This window comes from Mustela lutreola, chromosome 1, assembly GCF_030435805.1.
Source record: "Mustela lutreola isolate mMusLut2 chromosome 1, mMusLut2.pri, whole genome shotgun sequence".
In the NCBI taxonomy this organism is placed as follows: Eukaryota; Metazoa; Chordata; class Mammalia; order Carnivora; family Mustelidae; genus Mustela; species Mustela lutreola.
In genome coordinates, this window is record NC_081290.1 from 240,419,676 (window position 1) to 240,440,106 (window position 20,431).

Sequence of the window (20,431 nt, forward strand, 5' to 3'; positions counted from 1 at the left end):
TCTAATTTCTAATCTGGTACATTTATTACTAGGCTGTACATCTGACTCTCGCTACACTCAGCCTCTTTAACAACCCTACAGATGACAGTACAGTTCTATTTTAAAATGCCACATTTAAATATTAAACTTCTTACCAGCATTTTTGAGTGGGATAAAGCTGTTCGTGGAGGGGGGAAAGCATGATCTGCTACTTCCAAATCTGGATGTAGAATCTAAAGCAAAGAAGTTTGGTTACATTCAAAATTTTGGTATCAATAAAATCTATTATTTAACCTACTTGGAGTACTAAGATGAAAAAGTGTCAGTAAATAAACAACAATACATTTCTTTCAGGAAACAATGCAGTTAGCTGAGGCAACTCTGTCTGTACTATTGTAGAAAGATCTCCAAGAAGGCTTAAGTGGGTAGAAGAAGAATAAATGAAACAAGATGGGATTGGGAGGGAGACAAACCATAAGTGACTCTTAATCTCACAAAACAAACTGAGGGTTGCCGGGGGGAGGGGGTTTGGGAGAAGGGGTTGGGATTATGGACATTGGGGAGGGCATGTGATTTGGTGAGTGCTGTGAAGTGTGTAAACCTGGTGATTCACAGACCTGTACCCCTGGGGATAAAAATATATGTTTATAAAAAATAAAAAAATAATAAAAAAAAAGAAAAAAAAAAAAGAAAGATCTCCAAGATAAAATATTTAATGAACATGTTCTAGAAAAACACACAAAAGAATGGTTTCATTTGTTTAAAAGTAAAACAAACCTTAAATTGCTCTCTTAGTCTATTGATGTATATGTATATATCTCTCCACACACACTAAATATATAAATGAAAATATAGTGTTCTGAAGAATATACACTAAACTATAAAATATTAGTTACCTCTGGGAAGGGAACAGGAACAGTCTAGGGCAGTGTTATTTGTCTATATTGCTGGAATGTTAAGCAACCATTTGTTTGTTTTTTAAGATTTTATTTATTTATTTCTTATTTATTTGTCAGAGAGAGAGAGAGCACACAAGCAGGCAGAGTGGCAGGCAGAGGCAAAGAGAGAAGCAGGCTCCCTGCCAAGGAAGAAGCCCGATGTGGGATTCGATCCCAGGACTCCGGGGATCAAGAGCCGAAGGCAAGGGCTTAACCGAATGAGCCACCCAGGCATCCCCAAGCATTCGTTTTTATGTTTATTAGTGTAATTTAAAATTTATTAATTAATTAACTGAAATGTGACAACCAAGTGAATAAGCTTATGAGCCTCAGGGTCTAGAGGGGTAAAAGTACAAAACAATGTGCAAGTACTATAAATATATAAGGAATAATATATGAAACATCAAGTAAGTCAATGTAGGGAAAGCTGGGGAAAAAAAACGGTAACAGTTGAGTTAGGCTTTGAAGAAGAGCAGGCTGGGGAACACGTAGGTAAAGAAGATCTATGCAAGACTTAACACAGAGAAAAAGATGAAATTTCATCAGTAAGTAGCAAATTTTTATCTTTGCAGAATCATTTTCAAATACTCAGGTTTAGGTAGTATACTTAAAATAGATGAAAATACTTTGGTCAACCCCGGATGAGGGAGTGCTCAAGAATGCTTAAATAACTTATCAAAGGTATCCAGTTCTGTTAAGGCTCCTGAATGGCCACAAAGCTCAACTGTAGGAAATGTACTGGGCAAAATTTTAAAGGGGACTTTATTATACATTAATCCTTACTTACATGGCTTCGTAACAATACTTAAAATCGACACTAAAAATACTGACAGTATTTATAACCCAATTACCCAATCATTACTACAATATAATAATACAGTATAATTCATATCTAAAAAATTATCAGTTATTATACAGTTCAAGTACTGTGTTGCCATTTGATCACAATTATTTAGTAAACAAATGAAGCTCCTATAATTGTGTGTCAAAGCTCCCACTCAGTTCATCGAATATTTCTTTTTGGTTCTAGTTTGGTAATATACTATGCTTTCATGTCTTATTTACAAAACTACACTGTACCACAGAATCAACCATTGTGCTTGACAACTACAAAAAACATGAATACTCATACCAAACTCATTGACCAAATTTAGTGGCACAGGTGCTTCAGGTCAAGATATACCAATGTGCAGCAGAATCCTTACCAGGAGACATTGAATTAAGAACTAAAATCTTGGGGCACCTGGGTGGCTCAGTGGGTTAAGCCACTGCCTTCAGCTTGGGTCATGATCTCGGGGTCCTGGGATCAAGTCCTGCATCGGGCTCTCTGCTCAGCAGGGAGCCTGCTTCCCTTTCTCTCTCTCTGCCTGCCTCTTTGTCTACTTGTGATTTCTCTCTGTCAAATAAATAAATAAAATCTTTAAAAAAAAAAAAAAAAAAGAACTAAAATCTTAGGGGCACCTGGGTGGCTCAGCTCAGGTCCTGATCTCAGGGTCCTGGGATAGAGCCCCATGTGGGGCTCCCTGCTCAGTGGGAAGCCTACTTCTCCCTCTCCTCCCTGTTCCCGCTCTCTCTCGCTATCTCTGTCTCCCTCTGTCAAATTAAAAAAAAAAATCTTAAAAAAAAAAAGAACTAAAATCTTAATATTTTTTTCATTTTGGTACTTAATCCCTGCATAGCTATAAACATCATTATTAAGTAATCATATATAAGATTAAGAAATTTATAATTTCTAGAAATATTAAACATTTTCTCAATCATTCAAATACTACCTTCTCAACTTCTATATACTACCAATGTAGTTATTGAGTAGTATTTTTCTTTAAATTGTCTTTAAATCAACACACCTATTTTTTTTTAAAGCTTTTATTTATTTATTTGACAGACAGAGATCACAAGTAGGCAGAGAGGCAGGCAGAGAGAGAGAGAGAGAGAGAGGGAAGCAGGCTTCCTGCAGAGCAGGGAGCCCGATGCGGGGCTCGATCCCAGGACCCTGCGATCATGACCCGAGCCAAAGGCAGCAACCCAAACCACTGAGCCACCCAGGCGCCCCAACACACCTATTTAAATCTAGTAGTTTCTTAGATGATATCATAGGTTTTTATGTTATTTTTATTATAATAAATACATAATTACTACAATAAAAAAGATTTCTACATGTGACCCCAAATCATCTCTTCACTTTGGTAAACAGTTCTTTCATCATCCTATGCTTTCAACATTTATCCTATAGATAAAGTCCAGGAAACAGAGGCCTAGAGATAGAATGTGATTTGCTCAATAGTATCAAGTGGAAAGAAGCAGACTAGAATTTAGGTCTCCTGGGTACTGCATTAGTATTTCCACTCCATCACATCTTGTATTCTAGATTATGTTAGGAAAAGTCAGTCTTCTCTAAATATTCACATCCCATAGATGCCGCTATTAACAATATAAAGACTAATACAAATTTGAAAATGTTCTAAGAATAAAATCCTTCCTGGTAATCCTAGACTTCTGAGTTCCTATTTAAGAAGAAAATTTTTTAGGTTTATTTATTAGTTTCTACATCCAATGTAAGGCTTAAACATGACCCTGAAATCAAGATCAAGGATCATGCTCTTCCAACTGAGCCAGCCAGGCACCCCACAAGAAGAATATTCTTTTAAACAGTTCCCAGATTGGACTATTATTCAAGAATATGAAGGCTGGGGTGTCTGGGTGGCTCAGTTGGTTAAGCATCCAACTCTTAAGTTTGGCTCACATCATGACCTCTAGGGTTTTAAGATTGAACACCATGTCAGGTTCCATGTTGAAGGCTGTATAAGATTCTCTCTCTCCCTTTCCTTTTGCCCCTTCCCTCAAAACAAAACAAAACAAAAACAAAAACAAAAACAAAACCCACCAAAACTTAAAGAATATGAAGCTTTAGTTCTAGCTTGAAAGAAGAAACTTGAAAAAGAATTCAGAATTTCTAAGTTTCCATTTTCTTTTCTTTTTTTTTTAGGATTTTATTTATTTATTTGACAGAGAGAGATCACAAGTAGGCAGAGAGGCAGGCAGAGAGAGCAAGAAGGGGAAGTAGGCTGCCCGCTGAGCAGAGAGCCCGACGCAGGGCTCGATCCCAGGACCCTGGGATCATGACCAGAGCCGAAGGCAGAGGCTTTAACCCATGAGCCACCTAGGCGCCCCAAGTTTCAATTTTCTGATAATGAATAAATTGGCACCTAAAATTTTGTCAGTAAAATAAAACGCTCTGATTTTAAAAATCAACTAAGGTAAGAGGCGCCTGGCTGGCTCTGTTGGTAGGGCATGTGATGCCATGCTGGGTATTGAGCCTACCTTAAAAAAAAATTGTAAAAAGAAAAAATCAACTAAGATAAAATAGCTATAAAAACAGTAAATGTGTCAGTGAGAAACAGCCAAGCTACAGGACTTATTAAAACTTTACTTCGAAGAATGCTGGATATTTAATTTATCAATAAGTTGCAGATTTCTGTAGTAATTTGAAAACATTGGCAAGACAATATCATACTGTTTGCAAGTAGCACATCTACCAAAAAGAAATGAGATGTCAACAAGAGGGCTGAAGGAAAAGGAGTAGGTACTATCTTCTAATAAGGGATGTTAGGGAAACCAGGGATTTTGAGGCAGTCTGGTCTATTTTCACAGCTGTGTTGGTACATTTTCAATACCTAACACAGTATTCAGTATATAGTAACTACTAAATAAATATTCTAAATGAAACGGTGAATGTAGAACAAATACATAGTCAAAATTTAAAGTATATTCTTCAGATAATATGTAAGGAATTACTCTAAATATTCCGTAAGAATATATTCATGTTTTAAGAACATATAACTCTTTTTAAAGTAATTTTACTGCCAATGATATCTAATTCCAATTGCCTGAGTTTATACTTAAATCAAAAGAAAATTATTATTAAAAATGTCATACCAAAGAAAGAGCTGCTTGAGTCTGATGTAGAAGTGGTTCCGGCAGGGAAGAGAGGTGAATACATTCAGGAATTTTTATAGTGCCTCCATCCAAATCTGCTATGATTACATCTAGCTAAAGGAGATAAAAATTAATCAATAATTAATAGAATGTATTTATTGCTAAGAAAATTAATCTGACCTTCATTAATTCAAAATGGTGTGGAAAATACTCTTGACTGTCCATAGCAATAGAATACTGGGTTCATGACTTCCCAGCTACCACGTATTTCTTAGCTTCCTTTGAAATTAGGTGTGACACCTGACTAAGTTTCTGTCAATGGAATGTCAGAAGTGATGTGTACAATTTCAGGTATTCAAAATAGAGGGGATGGAAGGCTCTCCTATGCTTTTTCTTTCCTAAGGCTGAAACTATAATGTACCCAACAACCCAACCTTGAACATTCAGATGATGCCAATGCCTTAGGCAACTCTGGTGCAGAACCAAGAAAGAAAGAAGCTTGGACCATGAATGAGTTCATGGAGTAAGCCGGTCTGGTATAATGGAACAGCACTATGGACTGCTGCATGAGTGTTAAATAAAATTCCACACTGTATTTTGGAAGCTTTGGTATAGTAGTTTAGCTCTATTCTAAATAATATAGTACTTACTACAAGAGTTAACAACCAAAGCAACTGATATAAATCAAAATGGTACTGTTTGGGTGCTTGAGAAAGAAACTGATTTTTAGCATTTTATGAGTCTACTTAAAAATAACTTACATAAAAATATAACAGAGAAACTAGCCAAGACTGCTGAAGTTATTTTGTTGATAATAGGTTTGAAAATCATTCTAATTTATTTATCAAAAATTAAGAAACTTATTTTTTGAAACATTTGCTTGTCTTACCTCCAGATACTTTATATTAGAGGGACAAAATTACCTGTCAACCAGATGGGTATGCTTCTAATTAGTACAAACTGGGTTTTACTAAGTATGTTTATTGATTTGATACATATTTTTATATGGTGATATCAAAGTTAAATAGGAACTAGATATCAACATATAAAGGTAGGAAAATAATTAGTATATGAATGAGGGTCTTGTTTATAATTACAATGTTGAACTGTCAGTTTTAATGACACCTGTGATTTGATTACAATTATAATTATGTATAAGTACCAACAGAGCTACCTCCATTGGCAACTAAAACTAAAAGTAGGATTTCAGAATCTGAAGACTCTCTGGATCGAAGATGTCATATAGCCCAACCTTTAAGTAAAGCACTTTTCTTAAACTCCCTGAAAGTGTCATGGAATTTGCTCCTTGCACTCCACTTACAGTACTTGAGGTTATATTCCTTACATAAGGCAAGCCATCCTTCACCATAGGGCAGTTCTAATAGTTGGAAGCTTTTCCACTGAGGAGAAATTTGTCTCTACAGCCACCACATCCACCAATTTTCTTTCAACTTTTCAGAATTACAAAAAATGAACCTTCCTACAACAGTCACTTCAGTATTTATCTTTAGCTATCAAACAGTATCAGGTTATTACCTGAGAAAATTTCCTTAAGGGTCTCACAGGATATAGTCCCTAAAGTCTTGACAATCCTGGATGTCCTTCTCTGAAGCACAATTTTTTTGTGACAGTCCCTCTTAAATAATTTCAGTACAGAGAAGTAAACACATTATTCTAGAACCGGCTTAAATATAGAACATTCCTTTCTTCTTTGGTATTTCTATTCATATGGCATTAAGAAAAGAATAATTTGATGGAGCTCATACCGAAGGGTTCATATTTAACTATAACCCTTCACTCTTTTGCAAATGCTTTTGGCTTTTTAGCTACCAGCCACTCAGGACTGACAGAGTCTCATTTCAAAATATGAATATATCATTGCACTTGTAACAAAAGTATAAATAGAATACAAGTTAACGGATTACTTCATCTTCCTTTCTCATATACAAGATGGAGAATACAGAAAGATAAAAATAATATGCCAAAGAGCATATAAAACTATTAATAAGTTCATTTTGTAGATCTTCCATATTTGCTATAAGAAGAAACTAATATATTTGTATTTTTCAATGATGTTTTTTCTTTCAGCCAATCTTTCCTATTGGGAATGCAACAGATCTGAAAATAGTAATTAGTAGAAATGTTATAGGATTCAAAAAATATGATAAGATTTTGGCCTCAATAACTGTACTTTAAAGATGAATACTTACAAGTTCATGGATATCAGTTTTAAAGATAGAATGTACTCCAATAATGAAAGGTGTTGGGGAACTTAGAACTTCCAGTAGCTGAGCCGGGAGAATGGGAATATAAGGATAACTGGAAATAATAAAAGCATATGTGAGATATATTAGTTTTCTCATAATACAATCATATTTTCTTTCATTTTTATGTGGTACGAATTTCAGAATACCTACATTTAGAAATTATCAATAATGTTCTCATGGCTGTTCATATTAAATTTTTAAAAAGAAAGGTTAAAAAAAACCTTCATGTGAAAGAGATGATCAGATAGAAAAAGATAAAAAGGAAATGGAACCAGGACAGCTTCTTTATCCCTTATCCCTCTGAGGTAAGAAGTCTCCTTAGGTTTGTCAATCTTGCTTGAAAATATTTTTTCCTTACATGAAAATCTGATATTAGGAGGTAACAATGACTCCCTGATGGGCCCTTTTCCTCAATACTGATAATGATTTGTCTAAATAAAACAATCATTCAAATTCCATTTTCTATACCTGATGTTCGAATTCACTCCAAAAGGCAGAGTACAAAAATTTAAGGCCTAGAATGTTCTCTTATCTAGGGGTTAAGAAAGGCACATAGTTTAAAACAAACAAACAAAAAAATTTTTTAAATAAAACCTGGAAACGGTCTAAATTTTTTTCTAGTTTGTATGAACTTAAGTTTCCAGAATGGTTTGACTATCAAATTCATAAAACAGATGTTAGAAAATATTTTATTCATAACACTATCAGGGCATCACTGTTTAGATGTTTTGTTTTTTACTTTTTACAATGGAAAATTTTAACATCCACCATCTCCCCCAGAAAAAAGAGGAAAAAGGAAAAGTAAGCCTCATGTATTCAAAGCAGATTTGACAATTATCAGTGGAAGGTCTCATATATGTTTCTACTCATTTTTGTTCTCTCCCCTACTATATTATTTGAAGCAAATCCCTGACATCATATCATTTATACTTAAATATTTTAGTAGGTATCTGAAAAAAGGTAAGGGATCTTTTTTAATATAGCCATAGTACCATTATAACTCCTAAAAATTAATAACTCTTTAATATCAAATAATCAGACAAAACTAACTTAAGACCTTTATCACTAACTATATTCAAAGAGAATTAAATGTTGCTGACAATACGATTCAAATTATTTTTTCACTAAATTAATCAACACTCAGTAATGAACAACTTGGGAAATTTCCAAATTCTAGGTTAGATTTCCATCAGAATCATGTGTATAGAATAACTTTGTAAAATATGCCCTTGTGGTTCAAAACTATTGTGCTATGACATTGCAACTAATCATCAATAAATAATGCAGAATTTGGGAACAAATTAAAGAATCAAGTTAAAAACCTCACCTATATTTAAGAGGAAACATTAAAGATTCCAGGGCTCTGCAAGCATCACTAAGTCTCTGGAAACTTGCAGAATGGAAGAGAACCTTATTTTCTGTGAGAACTGCACAAAAGAGGCTGAGGACATTTTGAATTCCTGAAAACACAAGAGCAAATGCTTACCAAATGCATTTCATTTTATATGTGTTGTCAACAGACAGACAAAGAATGACATGGAATGGAAAAGCCAGTATTTCTGAAATCTCTAAAGAAAACTATTTAAACTATAAATTCCATATAACCTATGAGTGTTTTCCCAAACTTTCATTTTGTTTGTCTTTATTCTTCAAATCAATGTAACAATCATTGAACATATCAGCTGTTTGGAAATACACTTATTACTTTCCTTTCAACTTTATGTTCATGGACCGTACTTAAATTCCTGTTTTACATACTGGCAATGTTCAAATAAGTTTTTTCCCCCTTAAAGTCCATTTGTCTGATGTTAATATAACCATGCCAATTTTGTTGTTGAAATTTTCCTGGTATGTCTTTTTCCATCTTTTCACTTTAACCTTTCTCTACTTCTTGGAAATATAGTTGACATTTTAAAAAAATCCAGTCTGACAACCTTCATCTTTTAAGTAGATCATTTAATTGACTTACAGTGATTGTTTCAATATATATACATACATACAGTATCTTATTTAATACTTTTTATTTGTTCTACCTTTTTCCCCCTTTTCTAAATGATTAATAATTATCCTGGATCTTCTTTTATCCCCTCTCCTAGTACAGAATTTGTAAGTCCTGTTTCTATTTTTCTAGCAGAAACACTAGAAAATATAGCATTCATACTTAATGAATTAAAGTTAAATAGGGACGCCTGGGTGGCTCAGTTGGTTGGATGACTGCCTTTGGCTTGGGTCATGATCCTGGAGTTCCAGGATCGAGTCCCGCATTGGGCTCCCGGCTCCAAAGGAAGTCTGCTTCTCCCTCTGACCTTCTCCTTGTTCATGCTCTCTCTCACTGCCTCTCAAATAAATTAATAAAATCTTAAAAAATAAAATAAAATAAAGTTAAATAAATACAGTTTCTTATCTTCTCCTATTTACTACTGAATCGTTTTTCTTTTTAATATCACTATTAGGGGCACCTGGATGGCTCAGTGGGTTAAAGCCTCTGCCTTCAGCTCAGGTCATGATCTCAGGGTCCTGGGATCGAGCCCCACATCGGGCTCTCTGCTCAGCAGGGAACCTGCTTCCTCCTCTCTCTCTGCCTGCCTCTCTGCCTACTTGTGATCTGTCAAATAAATAAATAAAATCTTAAAAAAAAAAAAAAGAGTCACTATTAGTCTTCTAAGGTAAAATACTTCCTTTAACTCCCTTTACCATGGTTTGTCCCTTCACATGAGGCATGCAAATTTCTTCTTGGCCCATTATTAACTGCTTTCCTCTTTTATCATTCCCAACTTATCTCATATGATACATCTGAACTCACAATTCATGTTTTTAATTTTACCTCATATGGAGGTAAAATTATGCCTTATTCTGATTATGCCACTTTCATGATTCAAACCCTTCGGTATCTTCCCCATTTTTTGGGTATTTTCAAATGTATTCTGTTCCAAAGAAGCAATTTATGAAGAGAACCTTTGCTTCAACCTATTTTATATACGAATTGTTGTGAGCCTCAGTTGGTAAAATGAGAATAATTTTTTTTTAAGATTTTATTTATTCATTTGACAGAGATCACAAGTAGGCAGAGAGGCAGGTAGAGAGAGAGGAAGGGAAGCAGGCTCCCTGCTGAGCAGAAAGCCTGATGCGGGGCTTGATCCCAGCACCCTGAGACCATGACCAGAGCCGAAGGCAGAGGCTTCAACAAACTGAGCCACCCAGGCACCCCCAAATGAGGATAATTTTAAGACCTATCTAATATGGTTGTTATAAAGAAGAAATGAGATATTGCATGAAATTCTCAGCATGGTACCATGGTAAATAATCAAACTACATTAGCTGATATTATGATTATTATTATAATTATTATAGTTGCTACCATTAATTTCCTTTGAAGTCAGGGTTCTGATGCTAAAAATGTTTGAAGACACAAGACTACTAGATGAAGTCTGAGCACAATGCCAAAATATCTTTATGGTTTTACATTCATATTTCCAACCCAGTTGCCACCTCTCACACTTGCATGATCAATAGTAAACTACCTGAGCTCTTAGAACACTTCTTTCATTTTGATAACTCTGCTTCTTCTGTTCTTCATTGTCCCTGATATCCTCTTCATTAAAATGTGAGTCCCTCAATGATAACACTGGGCCTTATACACTGTTGTATACCCCCACCAAGCACTGACTATATAGTGGTCACTCAAAAACATTTCAGTAAAAAGCTCTCTGAAAGCTCTCTGAAAGCTGACATGAATCACTATAAAGAAATATTAAAACTTTCATTAAATGATGTCACAGAGTATCTCTAAAAATTCAGATAGGAAAAGTGTAAAATACACAGATCATAAATCAAAAGATGAATAAATTCCATTATTTTAAATTGAAAATTTCTGTGAAAAAATAACATTAAAAAATAAGGACACGTCTCAGACTGAGAGAAACTACATACAAATAAATGTAAAAGGATAATCAGCCAAAATATGTTGCCCTTGGCTAAGGAAATGAATAAAAGAAAAAAAAAATACAGCTAAGACCAAAGTGAAAGAGCTTACTGCCTAATTTTTCTTCTAGGAGCTCTATGGTTTCAAGTTTTATATTTAAGTATTTAATAACATGAATTTATTTTTCTATGTGCTGTAAGAAAGTGGTCCAGTTTCATTCCTTTGCATGAAGTTGTCCACTTTTCCCAACATCATTTATTGAAAACACTATCTTTTCCCGATGTATATTCTTGCCTCCATTTTTGTGGATTAACTGACCAAACAAGGATGGATTTACTTTTGGACTCTAGACTATTCCACTGATGTATATGCTTCTGTGCCAGTATCATATTTTGATAACTCTGTAGCATAGTTTGAAATCAGAAAGCATGATGCCTCCAGCTTTCTTCTTTCTCAAGATTTCTTTGGCCACAATATTGTTCTTTAGAAATTTTTCCCTATGGTTAGCATTTGTTCTAGAATTAGATACTCCACGTAGTTGTTATGTTTCATTAATCTCATTCAATATGAAACATTATTACAACCTTAAAAATTTTTTTACTGAGATAAAACTTGCCTACCATCAATTAACTATGTTAAAGAGAACAACTTATGTTGAACTATCACTGCATCCCAGGAATAAATCTCACTTGACTATGGTGTATGAACCTTTTAGCATGTTGATGAGTTGGGTTTTTTTTTTGTTTGTTTGTTTGGTTTTTTTTAGATTTTACTTATTTAGTTATTTGAGAGAGAGAGAGCACACAAACATGCACATCCAAGAGCAGGGGGAGGGGCAGAACCGGAGAGGGACAAGCTGACTTGCGCAGAGCCTGACACTGGGCTCAATCCCATTACCCTGAGATCATGACCTGAGGTGAAGGCCCCGATAAAAAGGAGAATTACAGGCCAATATGCCTGAAGAACATGGCTGCAAAAATTTTCAACAAGATACTAACAAATCAAATCCAATAGTACATTAAAACAATTCTTCACCACAATCAAATCGGATTTATTCCTGGGCTGTGAGGGTGGTTCAGTATTTATAAATCAATCAGTGTGATACACTACATTAATAAAAGAAAGGGTAAGAACCATACAAGTCTCTCAATAAATACAGAAAAAGCATTTGACAAAATACAGCATCCATTTTTGATAAAAACAGTCAACAAAGTAGAGATAGAGGGAACATACCACAACATCATAAAGCCCATATACCAAAGACCCACAGCTAATATCATGCTCAATGGTGAAAAACTGAGAGCTTTTCCTCTATAGTCAGGAACAACACAGGGATGTCCACTTCCAACCACACTATTTAACACAGTACTAGAAGGCCTAGCCACATAAATCAGACAATAAAAAGAAATAATAGGCATATAAATTGGCAGAAAAGAAGTCAAATTTTCACTACTTGCAGATGACATGATACTCTGTGTAGAAAATGTTAGACTCTACCAAAAAAAATTTGCTAGAACTGATATATGAATTCAAAAAAGTCACAGGATACAAAAATCAATGTACAGAAGTCTGCTGCATTTCTATAAAACAATAATGAAGCAGCACAAAGAGAAATTAAGGAATCAATCCCATTTACAATTACACCAAAACAATAAAATACCTAGGAATAAACCTAACCAAAGAGGTAAACGATCTGAAAACTATAGAACACTGATTAGGTAAATCGAAGAGAAGACAAAGAAATGGAAAGACATTCCATGCTCATGGACTGGCAGAAAAAATATTGTTAAAATGCCTATGCGACTGAAAGCAGCTTACACATTTAATGCAATCCTTATCAAAATACCAACAACATTTTTTGCAGACCTAAAATAAACACTTCCAAAATATGTATGGATCCACAAATGACCCTAAATAGCCAAATCAAGCTTGTAGAAGAAAAGCAAATCTGGAGACATAATAATTTTGGACTTTAAATTATATTAAAAAGCTATAATCATCAAGACAGAATGGTTCTGGCATGAAAACAGACACGTAAATCAATAGAACAAAACAGAAAACCCAGAAATGGACCCACAAGTATATGGTTAACTAATCTTTGACAGAATATTCTTTGAAAGAATATCAATGGAAAGAAGAAAGTCTCTTCAACAAATGGTGTTGGGAAAACAGGATAGCCTCATGTAGAAGATTGAAACTGGACCAGTTTCTTACAACATACACAAAAATAAATTCAAAATGGATGAAAGTTCTAATTGTGAGACAGGAAACCATCAAAATCCTAGAGGAGAACACAGGCAGTAACCTCTTTGACATTGGTCATAGCAACTTCTTACTAGATATGTCTCTGGAGGCAAGGGAAACAAAAGCAAAAATGAACTAGTGGGACTTCATCAAGATAAAAAGCTTCTGCACAGGTGAAGAAACAATCAAAAAACTAAACAGCAACCTACAGAACAGGAGAAGATATTTGCAAATGACATGTCTGATAAAGGGTTAGTATCCAAAATCTACAAAGAACTTATCAAACTCAACACCCAGAAAATGGATAACCCAGTTACAAAATGGGCAGAAGACAGCAATAGACATTTTTAAAAACAAGATGTCCAGATTGCTAACCGACACATGAAAAGACACTCAACATCATTCATCATCAGGGAAATACAAATCAAACCTACAATGAGATCACCTCACACCAGTCAGAATTGCTAAAATTAACACAGGAAATAACAGGTGTTGGTGAGGATACAGAGAAGGGGAAACATCTTGCACTGTTGGTGGGAATGCAAACTGGTAGAGTCACTCTGGAAAAAGAGCATGGAAGTTCCTCAAAAAGTTAAAAATAGAACTACCCTATGATCCAGCAATTTCACTATTAAGTATTTACACAAAGGATTAAAAAAATACTAATTTGAAGGGATACATGCACCCTGATGTTTATAGCAGCATTATCAACAATAGCTAAATTATGGAAAGAGCCCAGATGTTCACTGACTGATGAATGGATAAAGAAGAGGTGGTATATATATATATATATATATATATATATATATATATATATATATATATATATATATATATATATATATATATATATATATATATATATATATATATATATATATACCATGGAATATTACTCAGCCATCAAAAGACTGAAATCTTGCCATTTGCGATGACATAGATGAAGCTGGGTTCCTGCTAAGCAGGGAGCCCAATGTGGGGCTCAATCCTAGGACCCTGGGATCATGACCTGAGCCAAAGGCAGATGCTTAACGACTGATCCACCCCAGGCACTCCGCTAGAAAGTATTATGTTCAGCAAAATAAGTCATTCAGAGAAAGACAAATACTATATGGTTTCATTCATATGTGGAATGTAAGAACAAAACAAATGAACAAATGGGGGGGGTGGTGGAAGAGAGAGAAAGGCAAACCAAAAAAAAAAAAAAAAAAAAAAAACACTCTTAACTACAGTGAACAAACTGATGGTTACCAGAGGGGAAGTGGGTGGGGGAGATGGGTGAAAAAGGTGATGGGGATTAAAATGGGCACTTGCTGTGATGGGTATTGTATGGAATGGTTGAGTCACTATACTGTACACCTGAAATTAGTATTACACTGTATGTTAACTGACTAGAATTAAAAAAAAAAAAACTTAAAAAAAAAAAAGGATCAAAATTCTGAGTATTAGGGTAATGTTAGATCATTTTTACTGGGAGTCTTTGTTCCTGGGTCACTTCTGTAGATAAACATAAGAAATATAGGCATGCACACACAACTACACGCACGCATACATATACAAATATATGAACATATATATATGCATATAAACAGACATGTTTAGATGTATACATACATACATATAAATCCTAAGTTCATACCATTACTTTCCCAATTTTTTTGTTTGTTTTAGAGAGAGAGAGAGAGTGTGCCAGAGGGGTGGGGAGGTGGTTTTAAGTGAGGGGAAGAGAAAGAGGGAAAGAAAGAGAGAGAGAGAGGATTTTAAGCAGGCTTCATGCTCAGCACAGAGCCTGACACAGGGCTCGATCTCATAACCCTGAGATCAGCTCATGACCTGATCTGAAATCAAGAGTCAGCCACTTAACCAACTGAGCCAACCAGGCACATCTCCACACAATTCCTATCTATTCCTACAGGATCTCCCCACTGACTCTAATACATATTTGTGTGTCCCTTCCAGTGAGAACCCTGGATACCAGTAACAAACATATTTATTCATCTGCTAAATCTTACATTACATGTAAAATCGTTAAAAAATTTCTTCAGGGGGCGCCTGGGTGGCTCAGTGGGTTAAGCCGCTGCCTTCGGCTCAGGTCATGATCTCAGGGTCCTGGGATCGAGTCCCGCATCGGGCTCTCTGCTCAGCAGGGAGCCTGCTTCCCCCCCCCCCTCTCTCTCTGCCTGCCTCTATGCCTACTTGTGATCTCTCTCTGTCAAATAAATAAATAAAATCTTTAAAAAAAAAAAAAAAAAAAAAAGGGTGCCTGGGTGGCTCAGTGCGTTAAGCCTCTGCCTTTGGCTCAGGTCATGATCTCAGGGTCCTGGGATCTAGTCCCGCATCGGGCTCTCTGCTTGGCAGGGAGCCTGCTTCCTCCTCTCTCTCTCTGCTTGCCTCTCTGCCTACTTGTGATCTCTCTCTGTCAAATAAATAAATAAAATCTTTAAAAAAAAAAAAAAATTTCTTCAGCCATTCTAACTCAAAACACCATACTAACTAAAAGGAGCTCACAATTTGTTTGAAATTCTCTCCTAGGGATGCCTGGGTGGCTCAGTGGGTTAAGCCGCTGCCTTCAGCTCAGGTCATGATCCAAGGGTCCTGGGATCGAGTACCGCATCGGGCTCCTTGCTCAGCGGGGAGCCTGCTTCTCTCTCTGCCTCTGCCTGCCTCTCTGCCTGCTTGTGTGTACTTGCTTGCTCTCTCTTTCTCTGGTAAATAAATAAAAAATCTTTAAAAAAAAGAAAAAAATAAAAAAAGAAATTCTCTCCTCAAATCTGTCCAAAACTGAGGTTAGTCAAATACTATGTACATAGGTTATTGTGAGTAGTTTTTCCTCTTCAGTGTGGTTAGGTTTTTCATCTGAAAGACAGTAGAGTTTGCTTCTGTGTCCTTTCAGTTTTAATTTTATTTTTTTTGTTTCTAGTTTCTTCCCATCATGACTCATCTAGTATATTTCTGAGTATGTAAAACTTGACACATACTTTCAGAAGTCAAATCTATATAAAATGGTCTACTCAAAGAAGTGTTACTTCTTCCTTGAATTAATAGCACTGTGCCCTGGTTCAAGCAGGTTGAATCAATTTTCTGGTTGTTATAATGTACTATAATTACATTAAATATTATTGCTGTATACGTGATTTATAATACTGTTATTTACTTGAGGATTTTCTGCACCAATTTAGCTACTTCTTTTGAGCCAAAGTATTTAAAAACAGAAATTTATGTTAAAAAAAAAAACTCCATTGTTGTATTAGTATCCAATGGTTGCTATAATAAATTACGACAAACTTGATGGCTTAAAACAACACAAATATATTATCTTTTATATTCTATTTTTTTAATATAGTAAGTCATTGTCATTAAGTGGTTGTCACTTTGACATGGAGGAAGTCCACATTACGTGCTGTTCTTTTCTAGTAACAAGATGTTCGTTCCTTCCTAGCTTTGTCTAGTTTATGGCACCTTAACTATAACTATTCAGAGTTTATCTGGAGAAAGGAAACATCCCCATTTTATCCAGGAGACACTTCTGAAATCTTACTTAAGCTATGTTGTAAGTTTTACTGCAAAGATGTTTCATATTTTAGCCAAATATTTTTACAGTAAGAATCACAGACCCATATACCTGAAACAAATATTATATATTAAAAAAAAGAATTCAGAATTATTTTACACATTAAAATGGTTGCTATGATATGGCATATGTCTCCTACTGAGCAGTAGATGTTTACTGTATAGCAAATAGAATTTCATGACATTTTATGAAGTTCTCATCAAAAACTTTAATAAAAGTGAGAAGGTTTTGATACGCTCTTTTCTTTGATACTATTGCATCTACCTATCTTTGTCTACAATTCATGAACAAATGAATGCTCTGCAAAAAAAATAATTAGTGCCTGTGTTATAATTATAATAGGTGGTGAGGATAGGGTAGCGAGAGGCTGCTTCTTAAAATAATTACTTTAGGTTAAGCCAGTGCTTAAGAGGGAGTATGTCAAGTACTTAGTCATTCCTATTATGATATTAGGCAATATAGGTTTTCTAGAAGTTTGGATCTGAATTTGTTATGAATAAAAATAGTAACAGATACTTTATGGGAAGAATTTCAACCTGTTCCTGATCACTTTTTAATAAAAACTCTTCAAAACATGTTAACCAGTAAAAAATATACAATACTTAGAAGCTCAATTTTTTTTGGTTTATGGAAATATCTATGTAACTGTGAAAATAAGTAATTTAGAATTTTGATTAAAGTGAGTATTTGCTTAAAGAACCAAAAACACACTGTCTTAAAGTTCAGCAGGACAGAAGTCCTATTTTGGGGTTTTCTAGCAACTACCGACATTCCTTAGCTCACGGCCCCCCTTCTATCTTGAAAGCGGACAAAAGCCAGTTGAGTGTTTCTCATTTATGTGAGGTCAGAAGGCATCATTCTGACACTGACTCTTCTGTCTCCCTCTCTCATTTTTTTTTTTTTTAAGATTTTTATTTATTTATTTGACAGAGAGAGATCACAAGTAGGCAGAGAGCCAGGCAGAAAGAGATGGAAACAGGCTCCATGCTGAGCAGAGAGCCCGATTCAGGGCTCGAACCCAGGACCCTGAGATCATGACCTAAGCTGAAGGCAGAGGCTTAACCCACTGAGCCACCCAGGCGCCACCACCCCTCATCTTTTAAAGGCCCCTGTGATTACACTGGGCCCGCCAAAGAACTGACCTTTGAGTTAGATTTTGAAGAATAAGCACAAGTTAGTAAGGCAGACAAGAGAAGAAAGGCTTTCAGAGCTGACAGAAAACCGAGTGCAAAGAAACAGAGGACTAGGATGAAAAAGCACTGAAAAACCTGTAAATAGTTCTGTCAGGGAATGTTCAAAAAGAATCTGAATACCATGAAAAGGAATCCAGACTTTCTTTCCTAAGACTCTGGTGAAGAACTTTTTCCTTTCCATTAGTATCGGAACCCTATGTAATCTCCCACAAAAAAGAATCCATTATGATAATCCATCAGAAGATAAAATTCATAGTATAATTTAGTATTAGATAAATTGTGAAGAAGGCAGGCATTAAGTTTTAAGGGACTCTATCCACTTACAGTAGTAAAAACAATTAGTCCATGATACCAATGGGAAAATATTATATTATACTTACTTATATTATTATATTATACTTACTAAGATAGGATTTAAGTTAGAATTTATATTAGAAATGAGTTAGGGACAATATTCTCATGCTTAACGGGGGACTTTTCCATTATCCAGAAAATAATATAGTATATACATACAAATAATTTACCCATGCCTAACTGAAGATTACTTAAATTTTATATTCTTAAATATCACATGCTTTCTTGATTTCCAGATAAACAATCTCAAGTATTTTAAGAAACTACTGTTTTTTATTTCTGTGTTTATAGCTATACAGTCATTGAGAAATTCAATTTCTTTGAACTACAAGTCATAATCAGTTTTCTACATAATCTTGAATTGTTTCCTAGTCTTCGGTAGTCAATGTCCATCTAAAGCTGCACAATAACAGTAGAGAAGACAAACATTCCAGTGATAATTACTACTGATTTCACCACAATGGTTCACACACATCCTGTTGATTATTCAAATAGTAAAACATTCTGAAAAATTACTTCCTGATCTTAACTTTTCTTTAGGGGTTAAAGTTCTAGAATTCATAGCATCACACATTAACAAATGTGTTTATTTCCTGTTTTGAAAAAACACCACCAAAACATTTTCTCCAGAATTTTCCCCTTCTCTGAATAATAACGATATGCTGCACAGATACAACACTATGGCCCAGTGTTCAAATGGGCAAATTGAGGAACTGAAGGCCATGTTTTCAAGATAGGATATATATGTTAGGAAGGTTTAAACAACTTATTATACCTCTTTTACATAAATCCACAACAGAGAAAACAATATAATAATGGTCTTGACTTAACACAAGTCAAGGAAAAGGAAATTTCTCATTTATTTGATCAATATTTGTCAAATATCTATCGTGTTTCAGGCACTAGGAATAAAGAAATAAAGAAAAATAAGATCTCTACCTTCATAAATTAAAGCTTTCTATAGGTTTATATAGTTTAGTTTTATAACTGTTTCACTGAGAGGCAATGTTTAATATGTTACAAATTCAGTATGTCATTTCCATATATGTTAGAAATGGAAATCTTCCAAGTAAAAAAATAGTTTAAAATATAGTAACTGAATTGGGCAACCATGTATATTTTAGTGGTTATGAACATGGGCTTATTCCCTTGAGTGTGACATGAATTAATCATACTTTATGGACCTATAAATAGGTGATGTGTGGTAATCTTTAAATATATGAAGTCAATTAACAAATACATATAACCGGGGTGCCTGGGTGGCTCAGTGAGTTAAAACTTCTGCCTTCAGCTCAGGTCATGATCCCAGAGTCCTGGGATCGAGCCCTGCATCAGGCTTTCTGCTCAGCAGGGAGCCTGCTCCCCCCACCCGGCCTGCCTCTCCTCTCTGCCTACTTGTGATCTCTCTCTGTCAAATAAATAAAATAAAATCTTTAAAAAAAAAATGACCACAAATAATTCAAATCTAAAATTGTGTATAACTCAAGTAACAATCCATTAACAGCCCAACTTAACCAAAACTGTGTAAAACAGATACAACATGGGGCGCCTGGGTGGCTCAGTGGGTTAAGCCTCTGCCTTTTATGCTCTACATCATTGCTTATGTTCTTCCTTCCTAATGTCTCTGCTTAGCAGGGAGCCTACTTCCTCCTCTCTCTCTGCCTGCCTCTCTGCCTATTTGTGATCTCTCTGTCAAATAAATAAATAAAATCTTAAAAAAAAAAAAAAGATACAACACATTTCTTTTCTTGTTTAACTCTACAATTGATTCTGAGTCTGGGGTAATTACATCAGATTATTCCAATCCCAAATGGCCCAGATTCCTAGTCTGTGCCTATTTTGACTGACCAGGTTTTTAAATCTCTTTTAACATCTACATTTAAGCAGGAAGCAAAAGGGGTCTTGGGAATAGAAGAGCAAATAAAGGAGGATAATATATTGAGTAACTGAAAAGTTAAAGGATTAAACAAGAGGGAAGTACCTTGGCAGAAATAACATTTAGTTAAAACTTCACTTTCTTCTCCTCT

The 20,431-nt window shown here is 35.0% G+C and overlaps 1 protein-coding gene across 2 annotated transcripts in view; it reads right to left on the reverse strand.

Moving 5' to 3' along the window:
* Nucleotides 1-20,431, reverse strand: part of SBF2 (SET binding factor 2) — a 479,243-nt gene that overhangs the window by 208,641 nt on the left and 250,171 nt on the right. For both annotated transcript variants that reach the window (XM_059135879.1, XM_059135868.1), the window contains exons 7-10: nucleotides 8,448-8,580; nucleotides 7,064-7,172; nucleotides 4,854-4,967; nucleotides 135-212 (exon numbers count right to left, since the gene is read on the reverse strand). In XM_059135879.1, the coding sequence (XP_058991862.1) occupies nucleotides 135-212; nucleotides 4,854-4,967; nucleotides 7,064-7,172; nucleotides 8,448-8,580 (434 nt within the window). The remainder of the gene's footprint in view (nucleotides 1-134; nucleotides 213-4,853; nucleotides 4,968-7,063; nucleotides 7,173-8,447; nucleotides 8,581-20,431) is intronic.